Source organism: Suillus clintonianus (assembly GCF_016758775.1).
Source record: "Suillus clintonianus strain FC179 chromosome Unknown DEU56scaffold_22, whole genome shotgun sequence".
Classification (NCBI taxonomy): Eukaryota; Fungi; Basidiomycota; class Agaricomycetes; order Boletales; family Suillaceae; genus Suillus; species Suillus clintonianus.
The window spans coordinates 291,613-317,344 of record NW_024539246.1 but is presented as its reverse complement, the minus strand read 5'-3'; the positions used below and the strand labels follow the sequence as shown (position 1 = coordinate 317,344).

Sequence of the window (25,732 nt, the reverse complement as noted above, 5' to 3'; positions counted from 1 at the left end):
TGCCGTCTCCAAATAGCATGTGAGTCCATTACCGGACTAGGTTCATGGGCTTGACTCTGAGATCTGAACCTTCCCCACGCAGTCATCCGAGTTCTTTGCGTACGCATCGGCATTCATGCATTTCGTACCCTAGTATTCACAGAATTGAACCTTAACACGAGCGTTTACAAGACGCATCATTCTATAACCCCACGTCCGTCCTAGATTTAGCTGGTCCGGCCCGTCACCCTTTCGAAAAATCAAGGGTCTGCCTTCGCTACCATACTAGTCATCGGGCAGTGGATAGTCCGTGACTGTCGTACTGACTCGCTGTGCCCTCAAAATACCTGGACTTGTCAAATGTGATCAGTATTTTCGAATCAAACGGCCAGCTGTGCCGTATAGGCACCGGGAAGTGAGTCTCTGTCGCAGAATATATCCTGTGCTGCCCTGCTACCACATCTCGCAGCCGAGGAAATGGAGTATGAGGTCATGCCGATACAGTGAGTATTGCTTCGTCTCAGAGAATGATAATCATTGCCCTCCCAGATAACGTTTCTGTGCAGAGATGGTGAAAATCAACTGTTCATGTCAGTTTGGCAATCCCCCATGGTTAGTTGCGTACTCTGGCGGATTTATCCTTCATATTCCGGCATGTCAACAGCGTGGTCAGCAGATTCGTGGCCCTCTTTTCGATGCCGCGTCCGCAGGCCCAGGATGAGTATCACTTAAATAGCCTTAAAGCGCATATTGCGAAGGACGGCCCGAACCTGATGACTATATGGCCACTATGTAATTGTAGGACCTTCAACACCACTGGCTTCCATGGAAGTTTTTACAAGCTTCCGTTACACCAACACAGCAGTTCTCTAACGTATGTGGACTGCGTACGCAGTCCACTGACAATACCGTAATCAAAAAACGGATGGGTTTCTGTTATCCGAGACGGATTTGAGTCAGAGATATCACGGCCACCGAGAGAAGCGGCGCCCTCGCTCCCTCTGCAATGCTTTATGACGGCACCTATCAGTTGGAGCATCATGATGGAACTGATGAACGCATATAGGAGCTACTACTTGTCATAATAGCGGATGAATCGCCGGTGAGCCAAATTTGCTCGAATGAGCCTATCGAGATCCAACCCGAGCATCACGAACAACAATTTAGGGTAAGAAGTTGTTTCTGCAGCGTTGGATTTTTTACTCCTGCAACTATGTACTCTGAACAGCTCCTTCGTCTTTTACATTTGGGATGCTAACTAAACACTCGCTACTTGAAGTCTTCAAGTACTCTCGCTGTGCTTTGATGGTTTTTATACTTCCGGAAGTCAATCCCGTTGATTTATGAGCTAATTAGAATTACACCAACCGGACATCGCATATGAGCACAGGTGCAAACCTTGTACTTCTATCCTTCTATTTTTGACAATGCACTCCCTATGCAAAATTGCTTTAGTCTGGTACTACATTACCTGAAGGTCCGTGCCTTTCGTGACCCCGTAGTGCAGGTTGGATACAATCTGTTCGAAGCGGTATTCTTTGTCCGGCTGTCAGACCTGACGGGAGCCAGAACACCAGGGAAGTATTCAGTCAAGTCAATACATGAATGCAGTAGCAGGTTGCGTAGAGTAAGGCACAACCATACGTTGTTCATAGTAAACCGGACTTTACAAGCTTAAGCGCATATTTAGACAGCGAGTCTATATATGAAAATCAAATCACTACTCACGGGAGTAACGGGGCGAAGAACTCTAGCGTCATATTTGAAGGGTTGAAATGTTGAAATGTTCACTGCTCCGCAGTCTGCACAGGGAACCTCGTTAGGCTGAAAGATGAAGGCTGGGTTATCGTTATCGGCATTAACATTCGTCAGGAGTGAATCATACCAGAAGCAACTGTCGATGTGACTATTTGGTAATTCTCCAACGGAGATCTTGGCGTACTCGATCCAAATGACGCATATACTTGTGCGCATCACCGCCATCATCCCCCTCGTCGATTTCACCTCTATACAGACCTGGCCGCCAAGTGAGAGGTCGGTCTGCATGACCGGTATAAGTAATGCGAATCAAGGGCATCTTGGAAGAGAGGCATGGAGATTCCTATATCCTGACATTTGTCATACTTCGCGGTAGCTCGACTAGACAGTAGCGAGGAACGTGGGCATCTCACGAGACTCGGACGCATTGACTGCAACCCATGAGCTATCAATAAGATGAGTACCAAGAAATCATGTTGTATCAAACATAACTCCAACATAACAAAGAAAGAACGATTATCTTCCTTCCATTTGGTCAGCCTACCGTCAGCCTACGAGAGACTGAACTCCAAACTGTGGCACAAATGGTCTTACCGAAATTCCATCATGTACGCCTACTTGGGGATGTGAGAGGTTGTGCCAGGGCACAGAGTAAGGGTGATAGTGGTGTTACCACAAGTGTAATCGACATTGTTAGCTGGGACATAGCCGTCTGAACGATAATCATGAGTCCTGCTATACCAATGCAGTAAGGCAAGGAATACATACTCGCGCCGTCATTGTCAGGGAACGCGTAGGCATTAGTACATGTGTTGTAGTAGAAAGCACTATTGGGACCAGGGCCCGCATTATTGACGCAACCTCCTCCACTAGCAGGAAGCGCGCCACTGCTGCACGCGCTGGCAGAGGAGCAGCAAGGGGAGTAGCATGTATTGGATCCAGGTCCGCGAACAGGCTGAAACTAGTATGAAAAGATGCATAATGACAACGTGGATCAACTGCTTACACATCCGGATGAGATGGTGCAGGCGAATGCATCGCAATTAGAACCAGCAGGGGAAATCTTCATCCCAACGTTATAGCCATATATGAGCGAAATGTCGTATGTCACACGTCCGGGGACTGCCCACTACGCCAGGCTGTTAAGTGTGAAGTAATCCAAATAGTGAAGCCCTTGAGACCCACAAAGTTAAACTCGGCTCTACTGAATGGAGTTTTACCGTTCCAGGTAGGACCACCAGTGGTGCACTTGGAACCGTTGCTGTTGCATCCAGTACCTAGTGGCACGGTCAGAGAAAGGCTGGAGAGTAGGTGTGGTTGCACACTTACCGACGTTGATAGCGCCATCCCAGTTAGAGCTAATGCCTAGGTTTGTGCTGTGGCCTGCGGCGACATTGACGTTGTTGTGGATAGTACCATAGCTGGTCCCCGTGGACAATAAAACAGATTCGCTACAAGAGTTGAGAACGGTCAGAGACTGGGCTTGAACCACAGTCGCGATAGCGGCCAGAACCAAAGCAGAGAGAGCAGCCATAACAATCAATGATTAACTTGGAGGTGTAGATAAACGATTCCAGTTTCAAGTTAACCATTAAATAGGCCAATTTATTCCAGAGGTTTGCGCACAAAATGACAGGATTCTGTCATGGGGTGCAGGAGGGGTTTACTCATCATTTCTGGCCGGTGACGCTGGGCCATCAGAAATTGTGGGAGATGGTAGAATCAGACTAAGGTGGATGCAGGGGCGGCTAGAGCTAAAAGGGCTGATTTCAAAACGGTGCGTGGAATTCATCGTAGACAATTAGGTGTAGCATTTACCGTTTACTATCGCTTTAGCGTACCGAGCGGAAATAATTTTCAGTTGTATAAACCTTCATGTTGACGGAGTCAGACCTTGATAGAATGAAGATAGTCCTTCTAAGATAAGTTTACGAGCTAGCTGCCACTGGTAGTGATCATTACCATAAAACTCATAAAACATACCTTTTTGTATGATGCAAGATTGCTCGAAACACTGGAAATTTGAACGTCGTGCATCCACTCATCCAGCGCGAATGTATCATCTTGTAGTACCGTGACTAGGTCGTAAATTTTTGTGCGGTCGTTGACATATAATTAATGGTGGTCCGACTCCAGTGGACATTAGTTTTCATGATCATGGGGCTTGAGCTTCACTTGATTCATTGAAACCTCGTTCGGAGTCGTTCCACGATGACGTGTCAGCCCCAAATTTTCAAACCCCTCCATGCCTCGTCAAATTTCAGTGCTGCCTGAGGCACACCTCACACATGCTGTTATGTCGCGTCGGGCCTCGCATCGATATTTTCGACATGTTGCATGGTGCGGGAGGACCACGTCAAGATATCTTGACTGCAACTATGTGGCTTGCACAAATCCAGGAAGATCCTTGTTCAAGTAGAAAGCTACTCGCGCGGGCCGTATGACTGAGGATGGCAGGTCGTCCTCAGGTCATCGGACCTACATCACGAAATTGAAGTGAGGACTCGAGGGAAGACTCATTCCTAGTTTTCTGTTGGCGCAGCACCTACCCAGTGCCCAAGTACCAATTGCTTTTCGACTAAGTACGTCGGAACCTATGTTTGCTGGGTGCGCCGATGTATATGATGTACACCATACCGGAACCTTTGGGGCCATGTACGCTGCCTACGTGACACTTGGTGTTTTTGATATGGGTACTCCGCTGTCCATTGGAGGGTCACCGCATCCTTGGGCGCTGGCCCCATCCTCACGTCCATCATCCTTTATTCAACCCCCGCCCATTGCGACACGACGGCACGTTGATTCGTTATTGCTACTCGTTGACCCAAGCTATCACACTTGTCGAAAAATCAAGGGTCTGCCGCCTTCCATTACATTGTGTCGGACCCCATGCCTGATCTTGTGGGGTACTACTAAGAATACGCAAATTCGAGTATTCAAGGAGCTATACTTTGCGCTCTCGCTGTCCTTTGACAGTTTTTATACTCTAGGATTTCGAACTCACTGATTTGTGGGCCAACTAGAATGACCATCAACTACTAGGTGGTGATTAACACAGGTGCGAATTTGCTAACCTTGTATTTCCGTCCTTTCATTCTTGTTGACTATGTGCTAGAATGTCTTTGAACTGCAGAATTGACTTTAGCCAAAACTTTCAGTGGTACGATGCACTGCCTTGACAAGTTTTAATAACGGCAGTAATACACAGGGAACCGAACAAGATCGGCATGCCGCATCACGGGCATCACATGTGGCTGATAGGCTGTCGCGCGTAACAAGGTACCCGTTGAGAAGAACGAGGTACCGGAGGATAACTGCTTTACCTCACTTACAGCACAAGTGAAGATTTCGACGATATGGCCGACCCTGCACATCACTAATCGCATCAGAGAGCATCGGGGATAATAGTTGACATACTGGTGACGAAATTAGCGGGCGTTAACCTTCGATCGAGTAAAGGTGGGGGTTTTGTGCAGCAGTAATGTGCTGTCCCTCAAGCATTAGCAGCTATGACTTGAACATTTACGAGAAGTCAGTCGCCTCCCCAATGTGGTGGATAAGTGTGAAGGACTCAAGGTTTCCGATGCCAGCAACAAACCGTTTGCAGAGCGTTTCGGGGCAGCCAATAATGTGAGTCATTAGAGCTACGTATTGGCTTGTGGATAAAATACTAGAATGACAGTTGTACATACAATTAAACTCAAACAGGTGGAGAAAGTTTCCGCTGCCTAAAGTATGTCGTCAACATAGCATAGCAACACGAGCGCGAGATGACCTACCCATCAGCATTTCCAAGAAGTTCTTCAAACCTTCTTCTGAGAAGTTCAAGTCGATTATTCAGCCCGTTGTCGGCTGTCCCATATTCATGTCCGTGGTCCATTTTGAAGGCAAGGCAATCTCTTAAGAATTGATCTAGGTCCTTCACGCGAGTGATGGATAGTTCTGGTTCATTTGATCCCCGTGCCCGAGCGAGATAGGAAGCAACTAAGGTCGACATGCCACCTGAGGCGTAATCTTCAGGAAAGCTTTGAATGTAGGGGACCTGAATACGCACCAAGAAGGGTTGTGCCGATCGAAACCTGGTATTGAGGGTCAGTTTATCGTAAATTCATATGCATGCACTTTCAAACTGACCTGCTTACCGGTCAATGCCGCCGCAAGACCCGTAGTAAGTGCCCCAAGCAAAATTTGTAAACCTATCGCGATGTTCAACGCGTAGCCTGTCATCTTTGCTTCAAAAGGCACGCCGTCAGAACATCCCCAGAAACAAGGAACCTCAACTGAATTTCGTGCTCGCATACCGAGCAGAGGAGGTTAATATTTGAAAAGTGACTAACCTTTTATGGCGTATTGCGCCCTCTCCCTCTCCGCGTTGGCAATACTTGGATCGAGTCGCTCTCCTATGGTCCGTCGCTGTAGGTTCAGGTTGAGGGATAATGTTCACATAAAAGTATGGAGCAACACAAACGTGAGGTTTCTCTTCAACAGGTACTATCCAGCCCAGGCCAGCAGCGCTGATAGGATCCTGGCCTGTCATAACTGTGCGCCGCGACAGTCCACGCATCATATGACCGTCCCCGCTTCTCGTAGCTGGAGCCTGAGGGACAGGCTCAAAATCCGCATATGGATCGTTGCGATCACGAGCCGGTGATTGTCCCTCTGAACTACGATTGTCAAGTAGGGGCTTCTCAGTCGCCGATGTCTGAGTCTGTGGACGACCTCCGCTGTCTGCAGATCCCAGTGATGGCAATGGCTGTTGCCGCTGGACTTGGGGCTGAGCAGAGTGCTCAATGGGGGTGTCACGGTAAGGCAAGTTATGGTCGGGATCCATGGTGCTCCCACAACGTGGATTGAGTCAGAAGGTTGGGTGGTAAAGCTTGTGCGAGGCAACCCTGAGATTTCGAAGGAGAGCTTTATACATAAGTAAGTAGTACTTTGCGCCTTATCGCTTCAACAATTGATCGCCCCGGGATGAATCAGATGCCGATCCAATGGCCGCCACACCCTGAGAAACATTACCTACAGTGTAACGTAAATACACACCTCGATCGAAGCAACGACTCGGAGGTTCGAAACAGATTCGAACACTTCAAATCAGCTACAACGATAAGTAGCGAGTTGCACCTCGTACCTCGATTGTCGTTCAACATCAGACGTTGTCGACGTCTCCTTCCTTCGACTTGATCACGGATGACCGGTCAATGGAAATATGCTCACCGAGCCCCGAGCCCTGAGCCCGGGCCCTATGTCCAGACTAGCCCCACAGCCTGGGCAGGGCTTAAAAAGCCTGGGGTCTGGGCCCTGACTTTCGGGCCAAGCCGACGCATCACTAAATGTGTCCCAGGTCGCATCACACGTTCCCCAAACCTGACTCTCAACCAAGGTCTCAAGGCTACCACCCGAGGATCATTATTGCTCCCAGGGATAAAATGTGTGTTAGACCTTTCGTGCATCTGCTTGTACACGACGAACATGAGCTTACGCATCTTAGCTTCAAGGTCATTATGTCAACACATATGAGCGGCCGTCTGGCATCCCTTCCACCAGTCATATGGATAGAGTGATTGATATTGGGAGGTGGCTGTCACGCCGTCGGACAAGCTGCAACCATGATGTGCAGCATTCCCTGAAGGCCGAATGCAATTAGTTCGTCCAGCGTGGTCATATTCGGGCCACATCTAGTCACCATATCGTCTAGGACAAAGATCAATGAGACTCCGAGGTCGAGCAGAGTGGCTCGAGCCCGAAAAGTCACTGTCCCGTGAGCGTGAAGTTATAAGGTGCGTATCTTTTGAATAAGCACCTAGGCGGAAATCCCTTCAAGGCGATGGAAATGGTAGCAAGGAAGTTACGGTACACAACATCAAAGCGGTCTTGGAGGTTCTCGACAGGGCCATGATTGTCAGCTATCATTGATGACCACAGGCGCTCAGGGTGATCAGAGGCCACCGCCGTACTGGCTTGCATTGACGATGGTGGTGAGTTCGAGTTCTGCCGCCCTCTGGAGGTCAGTCTGAGCAAGAGAAAGCAAGAAAGGTCAGGCAGCATGCGGATGTGGAGATGACATCGTCAATTTGTTGCTGTATGTGGGGCCCAGAATACTACCCAAGTTCTACCCGGTCCATGCCAGTCGTCGAAGCACAAATTTGAGAAGGGAGCACAGAGAATGGAGGACAAGGCCGAGCGAATGCCTGTACAGACGGTGGTTTGTAACTGAATTCAACCTGGTCACGGCCATAGTAATTGTGGTTTCTGTCACGAGTCCGATGTGCTCTTTTATGAACGTGTCGTTGACTTATTCTTCAACATCAGTACGCCAGAAGGTCGCCAATATTTGGTCCGTTCAGCTGCAGAACAGCTATGTTCGAGATCACCGACTTCTTCTCTTGCTCGAAGTTCACATATAGACGCCCAGAGGCCGGAGAATATCATCGCGCAGTGAAGGAAGGACTCGGACCTCGGACCAAGTAGCCACTGCAAACATCATCGAAGGTGGCAAGAGATTCAAACACAAAAATTGAGGCGTCCCACAGAGAGGAAGGGATCGAGGTTCCGTAGTAGTTAACGGTCACTGGCAGAGACTTCGGCTGCAGTACTCGAGCCGGTATTGCTAGACCGCAACTCGGCTTGTGTAATTTGTGAGACAGGGCGTCGGGAGCTTGTCTCCGCGATTCGCTGGTCGAATAGATGAAGGTCGTCAGAGGGCGGAAACAAGTTAGCTTGTCGTGTAACTTGAAGCTTGACTTGAAGTTTAAGTTATAGCAGACGTTAACTTGTGACTCAATTGCGAGTCACAAACATATTCATCACGCGGATCGTGCTCCAAATAACCGAGACCATTCAATTTTCGCTGTGGGGACAGTTGCTAACGTGTATGCTATGCGGAACGAATGGGGCTCGAAGATCAAGTAAGGGTGGATATACGGTAGCGAATGAGGATCGTGAAGTCAAAGAGAAGAAAGCTCAAAACCGTCCGTGAATGCAAATCGTCCGTTGTCGAGTACAAAACCTTATCCAGTCCGTAAAAGCGGTATGTGTACAGTAATTTTGAAAGTCCATGATGATAGCCTGAGGCAAGGATATGCATGCCACCCTTCCGCGGATGAAAGTAAAGAGTCGTTTATTCGGTCGTAACTGACTTGGCCCTGGAGGAAGAGGTGAGTATAAAACGCCAAGTTACTACAACTCAGAAACTCACAAATTACGCGGGAAGTCGACGTCAAACCCGTTCTTGATGGCCAAGTGGTAGCTCAATAGCTGCAGGGGAATAATGTTCACGAGACCTTGCAAGCAGTCCATAGTGCGAGGAACACGAATGGTCTTCACACCAGCCTTGATTCCAGTATCACCCTCGTTGCAGACCACGATGGGCTGAGCCTTGCGAGCAGTTATCTGTTCGAACGCGGACTGGACCTTCGGGTATAATGAATCCTGGGTCATGATGATGATAACCGGCATGTTCTCATCGATCAACGCCAAGGGACCGTGCTTGAGCTCTCCTGCAAGGATACCCTCCGAGTGCATGTAGCTGATCTCCTTAATCTTGAGGGCGCCCTCAAGGCAAGTGGCATGCCTGAAAGGATCATCGATCAGTCTTACGGTTTGGGTCGTGAACGAGAGCTACGAACTGATATCCACGGCCCATCAACAACAAACTGCGCGAGTTTGCGAGGACGGTAGTGGCAAGCTCCCGCAAACTCTTGTCTTTGTCGAGAACACTCTTGATTTGTGCAGGGAGAGCACGAAGGCCATCGATGATCTGGTTGCGGCGTTCAGTGAAGGAGATTCGATCCTCTGATAGCTGCAGCGCCATCAACATCAGTGCAATGTACTGGGATGTATATGCCTACGAAATGTTCATATCAGATGGTCAACAGGTTGGGAAAGATTTCCATACCTTGGTGGACGCGACACCAACTTCGGGACCAGCATTGATGTGAATACCGCAGTGTGTTTCACGCGAGATCGTCGAACCGACGGTATTGACAACTCCCACACAGAGGGCGCCACGCTCCAAGCAGTACCGCAGTGCCAGGATCGTATCAGCAGTCTCTCCACTCTGACTGACAAAGACACAGACGTCATCACGGAAGATGGGAGTCTTTCTGTCAAGGAAGTCGGATGCGAGTTCTACGCTAACGGGGATTTCCGTCAACTCCTCGAAAATCGCACGAGTCGCCAACGCAGAGTGATAACTCGTTCCGCAAGCGCAGAAAACAATACGGCGACCGCGACGCATAATGTGCAGATAGGCACGCAGCCCACCGAGCGTGATTTTGTAGTCATCAAAGTTCACGCGTCCACGCATAGTGTTGACGACGGACTCGGGTTGTTCGTAAATCTCTTTCTGCATGAAGTGATCGAACTTGCCCTTCATGATCTCGGCAATCTCAATCTCGAGCGTCTCGATGTTGCGAATGGCAGGTGACTCGGCTTTACCAGACTCATCCCGGCGCAGACGGTGAATGTGCAGTTGACCCTCAGCGATGTGAGCAATGTCATCATCTTCCAAGTAGAGCACACGCTTCGTGCGCTCCACAATGGCAGAAGCGTCAGAGGCGATGAAGAACTCGATGGGTTGGGGCATGCCATCCTCGGACATGAAGTTGCGCGACTGGCGACGATTCAAATTCGGCATCGATGGAGGCGCCAATCTAGAAGTGGGGGAAGTGGGAACCACTAGAAAAGCATTTTAGAGAAGGCTGGATCGAGAGTGAGACAACTTACGACTATCCACGGCCTTGCTATCAGCTTCAGCTCCAGCGAACTCGACATCCACAAAGTCGACTTTGAGTTTCTTGTCAGTCTTGACACCAATCAGGAGAGGTGAACCGCGACGGGCAGTCACGATTTCATTGGGAAAGTGGATAGACTTGAAGACGAAGGCGAAAGAACCCTCAAGCTCTTTCAGGACGGTCTTCACAAGAGATGTGAAGGTCATGCGCTTGTCATGCCGAGAATCATAGACGTATTTTGTTAGAATGGCAACCGCTTCTGTGTCCGTGTCGGACTCGAATTTGAAGCCACGCTTCTGCAGGACTTGGCGAAGAGCTGCAGCGTTGGTCACGATACCGTTGTGTACAACGATGAACTCGTTGTTCACATCGGAGCGAAGGGGATGGCAGTTAATAACGGAGGGAGGACCGTGTGTTGCCCAACGGGTGTGAGCAATGGAGACCTGGGACATCACCGTCTTCGTAGTGTCGATGGTGGACTCGGCGATACGCTGCCTCAAGCCGGCGACCTTGCCAACCTCCTTGAAAAACACAATTTCGCCTGGCTTGTCGCCATCGATACCAAGGCCAGCAGAATCATAACCACGGTATTCTTGTCTTGCTAGACCCGTGCAAAGAATCTCCAGGATCTCCTTGCGGTCCTGAGATAGGCGCAAGTTAGTGAACGGATTATGAGGTAACACGCGACGAAAAGAAAGCGCGAAGCGAAGGGTGTAGGTAAAGTTACTAAATATGGTATGTGACGATAGTGAGATTTCAGCTCAAAATCGCTCAAAGGCTTGACAGCGTGCGCGGAGTTGTAGAGGCAAAAGAGAATAAACGCGCAGCCACAAAGCAGAAGACAGAAATAGCTTGCATTGGAAAGCAGCTTACCTTTTCCTTCAAGAAGTTGCAGTAGCCAAAGATGCCGCACATCGTGATTCTAGGGTAAATAGGTAGCTATATGAGCATATCAGATCGCGGAACACCACAGATAGTGAGATCAAACAAACCTAGTGTAAAAAGGGCTGGCGTGGAAGGGCGTCGTCGAGGTCGGTGAACAAGAGCGACGCTCAATCGACGCGCTTTAAGTACTCTATTCTGGGTTGAGGGTGCGACAAATATAACCAAACAATCCGTCGTGGGGTCGTAGCGGACACAGCAAATGCATCGGTTCGTAGTTGTGATCAAGGCTGCGCAAAAATGTACGTCCAAGCCTCTCGGTTCGAAAATTCAGGCGATTAGATCGAGGCACATACTGTGATATTTCCTAACACTCCCGAGTGCCACCAACGCTTATTTGTCGCTTCCGTCTGTATAACGTCTTATTCAAGCCTCATCACCATCCTACTCTCGCCGCTTCTCGTGCCATGAACTTCTGGTGCGTTTTGAAGCAAACGCGTAGCACTATACTTTAGGTATGACATCTTGTAATTAGGATCAAGTTTTCTGCCTCATTGATTTCTGGACAGCCGCGCGCCCAGGGCCAGAAATAGAAATTCAAATTTCCCTTCGCAACTTGTAACGGAGGTCACTGAATCAAGGCGATCATCTCACAGGTTTGCATCATTTTTGCTGCGCAGCAGATAAGAATATGCATACGTACCTAACTTTCAGGTTAAACATATGCCGAGTTCTACATTGCCACGCCAGTGGACTGACCCAAGCCCGTTCTGGTGAGTGGAGTTATATATGGCGTGCATCCTGGGTATCGATACCCGATAATTCCCAAGTGGTGTTGTAGGCCCTAGGGTGCATTGGATGCATGTTAAAATACTTGCCTTAGGGTATGACTAACTCCCTGTGGTTTGTGTTATCTAGAACGTCGTAGGTGTGCCCGGACTCATTAGTTGAATCAACCCCTGATGCTGACGGTTCACTTGAGGACAATTACGGAAGAGCGCTAACACGAGTCTAACCTTATTAACGAGGTTCAGACTGAAGTCCTTGAAGCCTACACCGCACGCGGATATTCGACGAATCACCAACATTCAAGATTACGATGTAACGACCTCCTTCCCATTTACCAAACCCAGTGACTGACTAGTGAAAACTACTCTGGATAGACGTACGTCATGAACACAACCTTGACGTCAGTCGAATTGCCCGACCTCCCTCCCCAAATTACGTCTCGGTACATCACTTTAAGTGACCGCGATGATTTGAACGTCCATATCCTAGAAGCGCTTCCAGACACAAACAACGATCCGAGCACTTCCTACCCTCTGATCCTTCTTCTTCACGGTTTTCCAGAACTCGCTTACTCATGGCGCAAAGTCTTGGTGCCTATCGCCAACGCCCATCAAGGTTATCATGTCGTTGCCCCTGACTTGCGTGGTTACGGGCACACAACAACGCTGATGGGATCCAGCCACCAAATCCAATACGAAGATCCGCTTTCCTCGTTTCATATGCTCAACATCGTAGAGGACGTGTGTTCCCTTGTACGAGCGCTCGGATATTCATCCGTCGCGATGCTCGTGGGGCATGACTTTGGGTCTCCTCTTGCAGGACACTGCGTCGTCGCGCATCCGGAACTATTTACGTCGGTCGTGTTCATGAGCGCACCCTTTGTTGGCGTTGCTAGCCCATCCTCGCCTCAAGCGAGTACCGAGGGTGCAAGTGATAAAGCGAAGGAACGACCCATCGTGTCTTTGGGTCCTGACCTTGCAACTGCGCTTGCTACGCTCCAACCTCCACGCAAGCACTACATGGCATACTTTTCTACTCCCTCCGCCAACGCGGACATGCTTGGCCAAGGGGGCAAGGCTCTGCACGACTTTCTCGGCGGCTATTTTTCCATGAAAAGTGGCGCTTGGGTTGGAAACGATACACATCCTCTTCCTTCTGCATCTTCACCTTCGCCCAGCATCAGTGAGCTAGCTATGGATCTTGCTACTCTCCCAGAATACTACATCATGCCGCTGCATGAAAGCATGCCAGAGGTCATTGCTCGTCATGTTGCCCAAGTTACATGGCCCAAAGCCGAAGCAGGTGTATACGCTGCTGAATTCGGTCGCACGGGCTTTCAGGGCGGGCTTAATTATTATCGAAGCGCACTCTCACCTCCACCCCCTGAGCGTATAGCACAACTACGTGTTCTAGCTGGGCGACGAGTGGAGGTGCCTGCAGCGTTTATATCAGGGGCTAGGGATTGGGGAGTGTATCAAACTCCAGGGGCTGAGAGGAAGATGCGAGAGGTGGTGTGTAGCAGCATGCAGAACGAGGATTTCGTTTTGATCGAAGGGGCGGGCCATTGGGTGCAACAAGAAGCACCAGAGATGGTGGTGCGAGAGCTTGTGAGGTTTTTAGGAAAGGTAAAAGCTTTGTAGATGTCGCCGATGCAATAATCCCAGTTTTGGGGGCGGGTGGTGATCGTGATCATCCTCTCTTTGACGTGTCACAATCGACGGGGGAGAAAATCGGCTGTCAGACTACGAAGTATGTGAGTTCAAGCTTTCGTTCAAGCCGGTGTTTCTGGATGTCACGGCCACAGCAGTCCATAGCCACATGCTTGCCAACTTGCCAAGTAACACGGAGAAGACGAAAAAATGAACACTCCGTGTGCCAATCCGGCCCGGACCAAACGCTGTCGCGGCCATTCGTGTCCTCAGAGATCTCCGACCGGGATCATCTCCCATCAGATGTGACTTGACCCTTTGCGTACTGTCCGCAACTTCAAGATGAAGCGACCGCGTGGGGACTAGACAGGGTCGTTGAACTGCTCTTTTCCATCTAAACGGGGACTGTATGCCCATCGGATTGGTGAGTGACTCGAATGGACGCGTTGTGGTACTAAAAGATGATTTTTTGGGTACGATGCCATAACAGCAGAATGTCCCGGTGACATCGGCCGTTGAGTTCATCTATGCATCATCGCATGTGTAGTAAATTAGCACAGCTGTACAAGCGCACCTGCATATTATGATCACGCTAGGCATCGGATTGGTGAGTGACGCGTTGTGGTACTAAAAGATAAGGATATTTTTTTGGCGTACGATGCCATAACAGCAGAATGCCCCGGTGACATCGCAAGGTCACACCGGCCGTTGAGTTCATCTATGCATGTGTACTAAATTAGCACAGCTGTACCAGCGCACCTGCATATCATACGTGATGTGAGTTGCCAACGAAGTCTGGCTAGAGCTGAGATCTGGAACAGGTTTTGAAGCAGCAATCGGAAAAAGGGTGTATATCCGAACAATAATTTTACTTACGCGCTCTGGAGGGAACGTTCATTGTGTCGTTCATGAAATCAATGATCACTACGACGCTCCTCATCAATTTCAGTTTCAAAGATTGATTCAAGTTGTTTCACCATTTTGATCACGTGACCGCGGCGCGTGGACTTGGTCGCCAAGTCCAAAAAATCCAGAGGAACGGCGTGTCAACGCGTCGGAACATGAGCCCGACACTTGTTCAAGGCGAGCGCTCCGAGGTTCAATATATGCCACGCTACGAAGAGCTCGGAGTAAACGCCAGCGCCAGATCTACAAAACCACTAGAGGCACAATGTCAAATTGACGCCTTGTCTCGGAGGCGCGCTTATCTGATTATTTCATAGCTGTGTTGCCGAGTTGCAAGGCTCAAGAACGAGTCAAAATATGATATCTGCGTCACCACAGATACAGTTGCTTGTATACTCTTAAAGCCCAGAATAATGACTCGGCTTATAGCGCACGCAGCGCCAGATCTACAAAACCACTAGGGCACAATGGCAAATTGACGCCTTGTCTCGGAGGCGCGCTTATCTGATTATTTCATAGCGCTCTGTGTTGCCGGGCTCAAGAACGAGTCGCTTGTATTCTCTTAAAGCCCGGAAAAATGAATTGGCTTATAGCGCACGGCGGCTCTTCGAATATTAACAGTAACAAACTGAAGGCGCCACGATGAGCACGCGAGAAAATCATAGGTTCTCCTTTTCCTTACTCACAACGTTCCAGCTGAGCTTCGGATGGCTGTACTAGTACATATCAGTAACTGAGTAAGTTCTAGTACTTGGAAGCCATTCACGTACAAGCCGTCAGAACCGGACTGTCGGCTGCTTGCTGTTGGTGGAGCGATGCTCTCCTCCGGTTGACAATTAAAACCGGCTGGTGAATGACATTCATTGAGTGCATCTCGTGTAGCAGTCGTGCATGGTACGGTGGGCTATTATTATTACTAGCTAACGTCTTACAGCACAATGTATCGGAGGCTATCACGGACATCGGCGTGGGTGAACATTCCATTCGCCGTTGGCATCTCGAAAGGACGATTATCAACTGATTTTTTTTACAGCTTGGCAACAAAGTACCACCTGAGCTTGCATTTTCCGCGGATCTCAGGTACGCGACCTGAAACTCCCCCGGAAGTGAGGAAAGAAGGACAAGGGGGAGGAACGGCAGACGAATCACAAGGTTGTTGTTGTCCGCGGGCGGGTCGAGGATCTTGATGTGGTCATCGCTGAGCATCACCGCCGACTTTCAGGCACTTTCAGGCCGAATAAGGCGGGTGGGGATAGAGTACAGATTTGTTCAGATAGGGATATTTTAGAAAAGTAATTTGAAGCACCTTTTTGAGATGCGGTGAAAGAGAAAGATCGTGATCGGCGTAGTACGGCAGTCGAAGATATGATTGACGGGAGAATATGATATGTCGTGCTCCACGGGACAAGCAATCGCAAGCAAAGCTTGCTAAGCAAGTACTCTCCTTTACTTTTACGGTGGACTATCCCCGTCAGATAGAGTATGGAGATAAAGTATCGAGGTTTGAGCGCTGTTCATAACTGTAAATAGCGCTTGTGGTCCGCAGCATGGGAGACCATGATATCCGCGGCTACACGTGATAACACGCGAACCACACGGATCGGTTTACTTGTCCTATGTCATTGTACCTTGAGAGTAAGAGAACAGAGGTAAAGGGTGATCGATATCATCGATGGACAGCCCGCTTGGAAGCCCAAACCCTAGGTGGACCTATGCGGGGCGCTGCGGCGGCATTGTCATCACACCGCCGATCCTGAGCACGAGGGCACCCACATGGACAGGCGACCGGTATTTAGATTTTGAAGAGGGGGTTAGTACCGGTGGTTGGAAACCCGACCTATACTGTCACGGCGGATCACGGCAGGGTATCTAGTGAACGCGGAGGAGTACTAATCACGTTGTGGCACGACGCCAGGTGACGCGGCATGTGCCCAATGCATGGCAGATCTGCACATGATTGGTTAAAAGGATGGGGAGCATGAACGTGCAAACAGGACAATGAGCATGGGTTAATGACCGATTTTCTTACGGAGAGAGTGTCAGGTTTACAGCATGCAGATGCTTATCAGATCATCGTTGACACTTGCAGAGCCAAGATCGAAGATGATGATGAATACTCCTGAAATATATGAGTCAGCGCCGATAATGGTCATCTTAGTTCTACTAGCATACACACTAGATTTGAACGGCGAAGATCGGTCATTCCGTGATAACCAACGGAAGGGATCAAACTTCAACTGATGGATTTACGATTCGATGCCTGTCGTTGCCCTAGGACGTGAGCCGAAGTGGTTCAATTCAAAAGGTGATCTGCGCTGCGAGCGCATCGGGGATATGGAGTGTCGCTGAACCGTATCGGTAGCATCAAGCTCGAAACAATCAATATTTATACTCCTACTCCCTCTCGGTTGCGGTACGCACTCCGAAAGATGATCCAAAATATCCGGCCGAAAGGGAAGGAGTTCCGAGGTCGACGTAAAAACATAGTGAATGAGGTTGGATGTTGTGAAGATCTTATGAATTTGACAGGATAGTCAAATCGGAGAAAATAAGATAATAACCGAAAACCGGACACCAAATCAAAATTACTAAATTCGGAATTAGACGCTCGTGCTATGCGGATCCCAACGCGAAGACTTCCTTTTTTAGTTCCCGACTAACGGTGAGGACCACTTGGTTATTGGCTACAACGAACGGGGAGTTCAGGCCTTAGGTCACCGCTACTGGCCGAGTTATTATTCAATTGGTAAGATTCCGGAGTAATAAAATGGATATTATAATGAGTATATTTTTTAACATGAAACCTTTTGTAGTTCTCACACAGATACTTCCATTCGGTCGTGCCTCTGCAACGAGTCCGATCCAGATCTTCAATCTGGGCGTCCTGCATACGCTCCTCCCGTTCTTTACATCATAAAGAGATGTCAAATGTCGGATAGATCTCAATGTCTTCTTTTAAACTTCATTTTCCGTTCGTTCTTATAGTCCACCCTTCTCAAGTTCATCCTTCATCCCACTGATCCCACTCAATGTCGTTGGATCATTATCCAATCCTTACAGACAGACGTTTCCAATCCTCAGAGAGGCAGTCTTACCAGTTACATGACTTAGCTCCCCCTCAATGGAACTATCAAACAAGATCTCAAAACGATATCCCTAACCATGATTATTCCTCAAATTCAACGACATGGAACGTCAATTTACTCTCTAATTGGTCAAACGAAGTCGTACCGAGCTCATCATCCACTTCATATTCATGTCCAATCCGTCATCCATATTCTTACGCAGAACAATCCCAGCGTCACCCCTCTTCATCATTTGAACGCCAAACTCAACACCGCTCCCCATCAGCAGGTACATCTTTCAAATTCGACGATGCCTCATGGGGTGCCACTCTCTACACTATGGATGACAGAAGTACCCCATCCCACTCCCTACCACCCACAGTCACAAGCGCATCTCCTTCCGCACGTGCTTCTTCTAGAGCTTCCTCATCTAGGTCTCCCCCAGTAAAGCTCGAACAAGATGACGTTTCAAGCGCCGATTGCTTTGTCATGGAATTCGCTACCTCTGTCCCGGCTGCGCAGGACAGCGCCTCATTGGCTCCTCCAACAGAAGTGCCCTTGCGCGCTACCCAAGCAAGCAAGGCAATGCGCAAAATGATGGGCGTATTTCGCCTCAATCCCTTCTCAATGCATGAGGGCGGTGGTCAGGCCATGAGTACCTGGTTGGGGGAGGATGCAGGTCCATTGGAAGAGGAGCCTCAGGTTTTTGAGTTTCAGCTCGACGTTGGATACCGTGACTCGGATGAGGAGGCCGAGGAACAACAACCTTCCCACCTTCAAACTCTCATCGAGGTACCAGAGCCCGCCCTAGATGAAAACACGAGGTGGGCGGAGGGCGACAACACAGACCTCCCCTACCCACATACCAGCTGGGCTACCAACGAGCTCCCGTGTCCTTCGTATACATTGCCATCCCTCAGGTCCTATAATTCGCATCCACACTCCCCGTCACTTTCTTCTGCTTCTTCACGTAAAACGCCCCTGGATATGTCTACCTCAGAGGTATGCTTTCAGTCAATAGCAACCATCGTTTACTAATTCTAATTCAGTACACCGGCGCGTATACACTACATGGCTCTGGCAGCTGCGGTTCTTCCACGGATAACCTCCCGTCACTCTCATCTATGGCGCGACGTTGGTCTATTCCTGCCAATCTTCAGGCACCATTCATGATATAAAGTACGCTCACGTTGCATTACCATCACAATTAATCAAAGGACCGACGAGCTCGTAGCGCTCTGCATCAAGTCTTGGCTAACCGTCACTACGGCACTTTTGCAATTGCCCATCTATCGCATTTGAAGGTTGCTGGGCCTATGCTTGTCCTTTACTGTTGCATTTTTTTTCTTGTTCTTGATCATTCCTTATTGTCTTGGGTCGTTCTTCGCTCACGGACAGAACTCAAATCAAATTTCTGGCAGGTTGGAACGCATGTAATATACTCTGCAAAATCATATGATACCTATGATATCTCATATCGCAATTATTGTTCATCTTGTTGCACCGACCACTGGAGTTGATCACACGTCAAAACGCCACGACACCGATTTTGTTTAAAGGGCATTCGAAATTATGCAAGGGCGCATCCGAATCCGTTTGACATACTTCATGTCATGGTCATCTCCGCCACCGTACCGTACCGTACCTGTCCATACAGAACAGTCCAGCCAAGTCAAAACCGATCATCAATCCTTCTCGTTATCACGCATGTTCGTACCAAGAACCACGATTCATGAACTAGGGTCCAACTCTAGAGATGAGGGGCCAAGAACACCCTCAAGACGGATTCCAGATGAGTCTAGATTACAATCAGCTGCTCTGAGCCGACAACGAGGCGGCTAAGATTAATTTCATTCATGATGTTGAAAGTAAAATTGAAATTTTTATAAATATATCGATGGATGTATGGAGGGAGTGTTGTTTATGTCGCCGTGTCACCCTCGTGCCCCCCCTCTCCCTCTCTATGATATTTTCCTGCAATTTATCTTCGTGCAAGATGGTGTGTACGGCACGACGCGCTCGTGAGAAAGTTGGCGGACTTGTCATGGCAAGCGCCAAAACCTCATCATGGGGTCAGTCCAAGAAAATGTCCATCACAACTCACAGATGCATCCAACAGGAACGATCCGAGCGCCAATCATATCAAGTAGAAGAAGCACACACGGACATACGTATCCCCTGACCATACTATTTATTCACACAAACGTTTTGACTCGGAAGCATCAAGTTGCTGTACAAGGGCGGTACACTCCGAATCATCTAGAACCTGGGGTAAGATCGGTCAGTCGAACGTCCGCAATGATTTAGAGTGATGACCCTAGGACATTGAAGCCCTCTTTTTTTTCTGACAGCTCGATCCAAAGCCCAACAGACACCATAATGCTCCCACGAAACATTGGTCCAACTACCACATGATACGATCTGTACTGACATAGGGTTGCGCCCCACGGGGACAACAAATAAGATTAACCCCCGTGCAGGGTCCGAAGTTGCGAAGCCGGCGTGTTCAACAACGTGGGGCGTAAGGCTCAAGACACAAGCTCATTGTTTGACATCATCGCAATGAATCTCCAAAAGTCATCTTCATCTGGTTGCTGCAATGAATAATGTTTTTAGCGCGTGCTTGATGTGCTTCTACTCATCTGTCAAAAAAGTAATATCGCTCCTTGCCGCTGTTCTGCATTCTAGACAGGCCATACCGAGACCCTGCAACGAAGATGCTTCGCCGGATATACATCCTTCATGACCGCACGAGGGCCCATGAAGATCTGGGGTGGCACAGCAACGGAACATAGCACACGCTCCGTGATTTTTGAGAATGACAGCAGAAGGCGCGGAAAGATGGGAAGTGACTCGGTCTGTGGCGAGAAGTTCAGGGAGAAAAGACGGCAAGACACGCCAAAGGCCTTCTAAAAGGTACGGAAGCACACCTGAAATGGATGTCAAGTCAGCCACCAACTAGCTAAACTGCAATCTCAATCTGTGGAGGGCATCTACTGCCCCACAGATTCGAGGACTCATGACGAGGCAAGAGAGGACAAGAGAGGACGAGTCTTGGGCGTTGCTCACTCCCTGATAAGATTCGGCATCTCAACTAGTTACCTCGTGCACCTAATTATCAGCACGACCTTACGGGAAGTCGACCAGTTCGTCATGTCGTGTGAATAGTGGCGTAGACTAGCGGCCCATAGATGACAATGTCATACGCCCGATCGCTGGTGATTGCAGTGCCTTGAAACACTCACGATAATAATCAAGATACGATCTTGCTGTTACAGAACCACCGGAAACGCAACGGGCGACAATATGTAGAGCCTAGGCCAGCCAAGAAAATCGTAATCATTACCAACAGCGCCGTGAGCAGCTCGATATTATATGACAGTAGAAAAAAGGGGGAGCCACAAGGTCGCTCGAAAGAAAATCTACTCGTGAAATAGAACCAAGTGACATACCTGGTGAGCAATCAAGAGGATCCTGGAATCCGGACAAAGGCGAGGCCAAGAGATGATCAAAAAATTACGAGACCAAGGTTGGAAGATAATTTTTTCGAGCACTGACGGTGAGTGAAGTCACTGAAGTGGTCATCGAACGATCTGGACGACCAGGTAGATATTCAAGTTGCAAATCCGCCTAGAGCTACAGGAAAATCAAGCACTTGAACCGTTTCCCCCTCGTTAGTTATCTTGTGTTTTATCGAATGCCGTAATTGTCTCACTGCTGACTTTTAGCAAGTAATGGGTCAAATTGTTGCCTGACATGCAGATAAAAAGGACTGAAAGTCGCAGGCGTTGACCGCTAATAAAGTAACTGTGTTTAGTTGTAGACGCGCACATATTTTTTTCCCCACACCTCAATACCCTCTGGCCCAGCATCGAGCGTGGCGCAGTTCTTCTTCATGCTAGCTGCTTCTCGAGAAGCAGGCGTTCTTGTGAGATCGATGAGTCAGGGATTACCCCCAAGTCGCAGTCCTAGGCGTGTTCACTCTCTTGTATCACGAACTCCGAGGACTCTTGTATCAACGTGTCTCAAGGTGTTGTTTCCCGTTCTAGGAACAAGTCCTTGCGGTCGGGAACAAAAGTACCACAACCTCAGGTCCAAGAGAATGCGGAAAGCGGTTGGTGGTGGCAGGAACGAAAGAGGGGCTTATAGTTTTTCCCTTGAACAAGGCAAAAGCTTGGAACATTGGCAAAAAAGGGCGAGGCATCGGGAAATCGGACCGAGAATGTGGCGGAGAATTAAAAAAATCCGCCACGCGAGAGCCACGAGAGCCGACGGCCACGAGATCTGTCACAAACAACCACGACCACGCGAGCGAAGGCAATCCGAGCTACTGGTAGTCTGTCAACGACATAAATCACCTGCCACCTCCTTAACTCTCTATCTGCTCCTCGTTTTCCTGCCATCGCCAACCACGTTCACCTAGTTCATGCTTGATAACGAAGAATATTCTCATGGACGTCGAAGAAGCGTTGACGTCGGGGGTTTAGCGCTTGCACTCGAAAACCAGGGCTTGGGTCATGGGTGGGGTGGATGGGAAGAGGATGAGCAAGGAGAGACTCGGTAAGCCACATTTTCATATCTTTTTGATCGGAGAGGTTCTTACGATGTTTGATAATAGCTATGCTGAACTACTTAGCGACATGTACAACCACACCCAGACTACCGTCAGCCATCATGTACATGACATGTAATGTCCTTTTCTGCCATTTCTGCAAGTCTTCTAACCGATCACATCCTCAGCTCTCCAATCGTGATACCTCCCCATACACGAGCGTCCCTGATTAAGTTCCTTGATAGCTGGCATTTTGAGCCGCAGAACCTACCTGAGGAGGAAGTCCTATTCTGCGCGCAAATTTTGTTTGAAAGCCTATTTCGAATTGAGGGCATGCGAGAGGATATAGGTGTCTCTCTTGGTCAGTGTTATTTTTGTCTCCGTGTGACGACTGTCTTATCGCTTCGATAGATGATATCTCTGTCTTCTTGAAACATCTGCAACCCCTATACTGCGGACATAACAGTTATCATAATTTTCAACATGCAGTGGATGTCTTGCAGGCCTCCCAGGCCTTCCTGTGTGCGGCGGGTGTAATTCCTCCTGTGTCAATATTGCTTGATAGCGACGACTGCACATGGAAGCCAAACAGACTCGGAAAGGAAGGACGTCTCGCGTTCGACCTCAACAACACATGTCTTTTTGCTTTGTTCGTTGCTGCCATTGGACATGATGTAGGTCATCCCGGGTTGACAAACATGTTCATGGTATGACCTGCACAGCAAATTGCAACAAAACACTACCTAACACCCATCCGCAGAAAAACGCAAAGGCTCCATTATCTGATGTGTACGACAACAAGTCGGCTCTTGAACAGATGCACTACGCCCTCCTCATACAGGCAATGCGGCAGCATGGTCTTGGGAAACTCTTGGATCGACCAGACTCCGGCTTCCGGAAAGTGCTTGCTGGCATCGTACTGGCTACGGATATGGGTGTCCACTATAAATTTATAAGAGATTTTCAATCGCTCGTGGACGGTGAAGAGTATTCTTTGTTTCAGCGCCGATTACTGTTCTGCCAGGCAATCATAAAGTGTGCAGACATCAGTAACCCCGTTCGTTTTTTCGTTGTTTATATTCCATATCATTCTAACTTGCATGCGGTGTAGAGTCGGCCGCCCGGCGTCTCCCATTACTGGGCAAATGCCCTAATGGCCGAATGGACATATCAAGCAACACTGGAGAAGCGCTGGAGTTTGCCGGCATCCGTCACACCTTCCGAATGTCCACTGGATCAAGTACGAGGACAAATATTTTTTATTGATTCATACGCCAAGCCACTCATGAACCTTGTTGCACAAGCTGTTCCTGGTATTTTGCATTTTTTTACTGCACTTTTACGCGCCTGATATATTTGCTGTCTCAGAATTGGAGATATTCGCTTGTCAGTGCACTGCAAACTTGGCCATGTGGGTGGCCCGCCGGGAAGTCCTATCCTCCCCATCTGCAGACGACTCCCCATATCCTTCTGTAGCCGTACCTTCCCCTCGCCCTCCCGAGGATTTCCTCACTTCTTTCCCCCTCACTCTCCCCTCATTCGTTCTTACCGCTGATGAGCCCCCTGCCTCCGGCGAGTGGCATTCCACATATCCGCCTTCAGATTCCTCATCGTCATCAGATTTCGGTTCTGATGTTCACGTCGAGCACCCGGTTATATTCCCATCCCTTTCACCCCCTGCGTCCCCTGTGCCATCCGTAGGCTCATGTTACCCCCTGGCTACACGTAGCTCATCGTCAAGTCTCGCGAGCAACACAAATGATGCTACGCAAGCGATGCGAGCCGCTTACTCAGCGAGTGTGCGGAAGAAGAAAAGTTTTCATCACCGGTATTCTTGGAATGTGTCTATCAGCTCTGGATCGTCCCTAGTCACCTCGACTCCTCCACCATCACTTGCCACCATTCCCAAAACTGCACTATTTCTAGCCGAGTCCACTGCGTCAAACGGAACTACCGTCGCGTCTGTCACTGCCATAGCGGCATCCCCCGTAGGTGGTGAGAACAAGGGAGGGCTAAAGGTGCCATAATCACCCAACAGGGGTGCCACATGGTTCACGCAGCGACCTCAATTATCGGCACGACATGTTGCGCAATGCATTTGACATGCGACAATGACATGATTCATGTCGGTGGGATACTACCCGGACTCGCCGTGATTCGCGTCATCATTCTTGGGCTGTCGAGCAATTGCCGATAAGGGGGAGATAGACGTATGAAGCGGTGTTAACCGTGTTAATTCACTTGATTCACCTACGCTCTATCGAGCTTGGGTCTGTTCGTTTACTCGTCGTCGCATTTGATCTTCAATTTCCTTTTTGTTGTTTGGCTTACTAGCCCCAGCAGCCTTGATTAATATACTGCCGGCTTATTATATACCGCCATATCAATGAGGCCACAGCGGATATCCATTGTACGATGTTGTTCGTTACACTACTGGTAGAAGAGCAAGAGGACTCGCGCAATATTTTAGAGCCTCGGAGGGGTCACTGAGTTTAAATCATTTTTTAACTTTAACGAAGTTGTTGGGACTCTAGGCGCGATGGCTCCCCGGAAACACATGGCTGGGAATAGAAGAAGGTTGAGTAAACTCAAAGCAAACTGCAATATTGAAGCTAAAACGCAAATAAAGCATAGGGAGATCTGCATTATGAAACATGTGGTAGTGGAAACCTAGTGAATTCTTGATCGGAGTACCCTGCATTGGTCATTCACGTAAATTACTTAGTACATGTAGGCTCACATTTTGTCCACTTCAATAAAAAGATTATCGATTATATTCAAATCGCGGAAATGATAACATGCAAAAGCGCTCCAAGCCATTGTCCCCTCTTTGGATACTAGGAAAATTCAAATTCAATTAGTCGCAGGGGCAGGCCGTCAATATCAGGAGAACGTACTAGCTAATAGAAGACTAATGTCTGGTCCACTCACTTTCAGCGTGCCTTTGCCAGATGTGCATCGTAGGTCATCTAAGACCTCCGTGCACTCCACCCGGTCAATCCCCGTACCCGATGCCAAGATGAACGCAAGTGTTTTGGGCAGTGTGCTTCCCAGTAGTGACGTGCATCCCGGCATCGGCGGACTTGACAAGGAGTGATGTAGGACGGGTGAGAACTGTCAAAATGCAACAGGTCTGATGAGATGACCGCATCAACGCTGCCATTGGTGGATGGTTCGCCCGCATCTAGAGAGACGACTGACAAACGGCGGAATCAGTGACGGATCAGGGCCACGCGATCATTCCACTCAGGAGTTGTGCTGTGTGTTGTCTCCACTCGTAACCTACACAGTGGACGTGTCATCTTGGATTAAATTTGCACCGACCCCCCTCCTCATTATTTGCAAGTTTTCCAAGGGTGATCTCATTGGGGCTGTGGCGAGTACGAGGGAAAGAGATCAATCATCGGGCGAAGCTGC

General features: G+C 48.9%; 6 protein-coding genes across 6 annotated transcripts; 3 read left to right on the top strand and 3 right to left on the bottom strand.

Annotated features, from left to right (window-relative positions):
• Positions 1-2,232: 2,232 nt before the first annotated feature.
• On the bottom strand, positions 2,233-3,388 carry DEU56DRAFT_255232 (Osmotin thaumatin-like protein). Its single transcript, XM_041345313.1, has 5 exons — positions 3,067-3,388; positions 2,923-3,014; positions 2,744-2,866; positions 2,506-2,692; positions 2,233-2,449 (listed from the first exon to the last, which is right to left on the bottom strand). The coding sequence occupies exons 1-5, from the start codon at positions 3,269-3,271 to the stop codon at positions 2,352-2,354; spliced, it is 705 nt and encodes a 234-aa protein (XP_041210360.1). The 5' UTR covers positions 3,272-3,388; the 3' UTR covers positions 2,233-2,351.
• A 1,892-nt stretch (positions 3,389-5,280) lies between these two features.
• Positions 5,281-6,665, bottom strand: DEU56DRAFT_255092 (uncharacterized protein). The gene is made up of 6 exons (XM_041345312.1): positions 6,206-6,665; positions 6,075-6,150; positions 5,872-5,969; positions 5,792-5,816; positions 5,517-5,739; positions 5,281-5,465 (listed from the first exon to the last, which is right to left on the bottom strand). The coding sequence occupies exons 1-6, from the start codon at positions 6,566-6,568 to the stop codon at positions 5,438-5,440; spliced, it is 813 nt and encodes a 270-aa protein (XP_041210359.1). The 5' UTR covers positions 6,569-6,665; the 3' UTR covers positions 5,281-5,437.
• Positions 6,666-8,550: 1,885 nt separating this feature from the next.
• Positions 8,551-11,532, bottom strand: DEU56DRAFT_793135 (uncharacterized protein). Its single transcript, XM_041352743.1, has 7 exons — positions 11,465-11,532; positions 11,346-11,411; positions 10,465-11,113; positions 9,635-10,416; positions 9,366-9,583; positions 8,936-9,310; positions 8,551-8,882 (listed from the first exon to the last, which is right to left on the bottom strand). The coding sequence occupies exons 2-7, from the start codon at positions 11,385-11,387 to the stop codon at positions 8,858-8,860; spliced, it is 2,091 nt and encodes a 696-aa protein (XP_041210358.1). The 5' UTR covers positions 11,388-11,411; positions 11,465-11,532; the 3' UTR covers positions 8,551-8,857.
• A 994-nt stretch (positions 11,533-12,526) lies between these two features.
• DEU56DRAFT_910975 (alpha beta-hydrolase) lies at positions 12,527-13,783 on the top strand (the record flags this gene model as incomplete). The annotated part of the gene is made up of 1 exon (XM_041357244.1): positions 12,527-13,783. The coding sequence occupies one exon, from the start codon at positions 12,527-12,529 to the stop codon at positions 13,781-13,783; it is 1,257 nt and encodes a 418-aa protein (XP_041210357.1).
• A 3,944-nt stretch (positions 13,784-17,727) lies between these two features.
• On the top strand, positions 17,728-18,941 carry DEU56DRAFT_754616 (uncharacterized protein; the record flags this gene model as incomplete). Its single annotated transcript, XM_041349836.1, has 2 exons — positions 17,728-18,765; positions 18,813-18,941. The coding sequence occupies 2 exons, from the start codon at positions 17,728-17,730 to the stop codon at positions 18,939-18,941; spliced, it is 1,167 nt and encodes a 388-aa protein (XP_041210356.1).
• A 3,137-nt stretch (positions 18,942-22,078) lies between these two features.
• DEU56DRAFT_254877 (uncharacterized protein) lies at positions 22,079-24,562 on the top strand. The gene is made up of 7 exons (XM_041345311.1): positions 22,079-22,323; positions 22,382-22,450; positions 22,504-22,676; positions 22,727-23,022; positions 23,076-23,372; positions 23,427-23,628; positions 23,684-24,562. Exons 1-7 carry the CDS (start codon positions 22,190-22,192, stop codon positions 24,340-24,342), a joined length of 1,830 nt encoding a protein of 609 aa, XP_041210355.1. The 5' UTR covers positions 22,079-22,189; the 3' UTR covers positions 24,343-24,562.
• The last annotated feature ends 1,170 nt before the right edge of the window (positions 24,563-25,732 follow it).

Excerpts from the sequence above, each read along its gene's own strand:
- DEU56DRAFT_254877 (XM_041345311.1), top strand. The coding sequence starts at position 22,190 with ATGCTTGATAACGAAGAATATTCTCATGGACGTCGAAGAAGCGTTGAC. Across the intron at positions 22,451-22,503 it reads AGCCATCATGTACATGACAT|CTCTCCAATCGTGATACCTC; the intron begins GTAATGTCCTTT and ends TCACATCCTCAG. Across the intron at positions 23,023-23,075 it reads GGTTGACAAACATGTTCATG|AAAAACGCAAAGGCTCCATT; the intron begins GTATGACCTGCA and ends ACCCATCCGCAG.
- DEU56DRAFT_793135 (XM_041352743.1), bottom strand. The coding sequence starts at position 11,387 with ATGTGCGGCATCTTTGGCTACTGCAACTTCTTGAAGGAAAAG. Across the intron at positions 10,417-10,464 it reads TAGCAAGGCCGTGGATAGTC|TGGTTCCCACTTCCCCCACT; the intron begins GTAAGTTGTCTC and ends ATGCTTTTCTAG. Across the intron at positions 8,883-8,935 it reads GTCGACTTCCCGCGTAATTT|GGCCAAGTCAGTTACGACCG; the intron begins GTGAGTTTCTGA and ends CTCTTCCTCCAG.
- DEU56DRAFT_255092 (XM_041345312.1), bottom strand. The coding sequence starts at position 6,568 with ATGGATCCCGACCATAACTTGCCTTACCGTGACACCCCCATTGAGCAC. Across the intron at positions 5,817-5,871 it reads CGGCATTGACCGGTAAGCAG|GTTTCGATCGGCACAACCCT; the intron begins GTCAGTTTGAAA and ends CCTCAATACCAG. Across the intron at positions 5,740-5,791 it reads GATCGGCACAACCCTTCTTG|GTGGCATGTCGACCTTAGTT; the intron begins GTGCGTATTCAG and ends ATTACGCCTCAG.
- DEU56DRAFT_255232 (XM_041345313.1), bottom strand. The coding sequence starts at position 3,271 with ATGGCTGCTCTCTCTGCTTTGGTTCTGGCCGCTATCGCGACTGTGGTT. Across the intron at positions 2,867-2,922 it reads GTAGAGCCGAGTTTAACTTT|TGGGCAGTCCCCGGACGTGT; the intron begins GTGGGTCTCAAG and ends AGCCTGGCGTAG. Across the intron at positions 2,450-2,505 it reads CCCTGACAATGACGGCGCGA|ACGGCTATGTCCCAGCTAAC; the intron begins GTATGTATTCCT and ends ATTATCGTTCAG.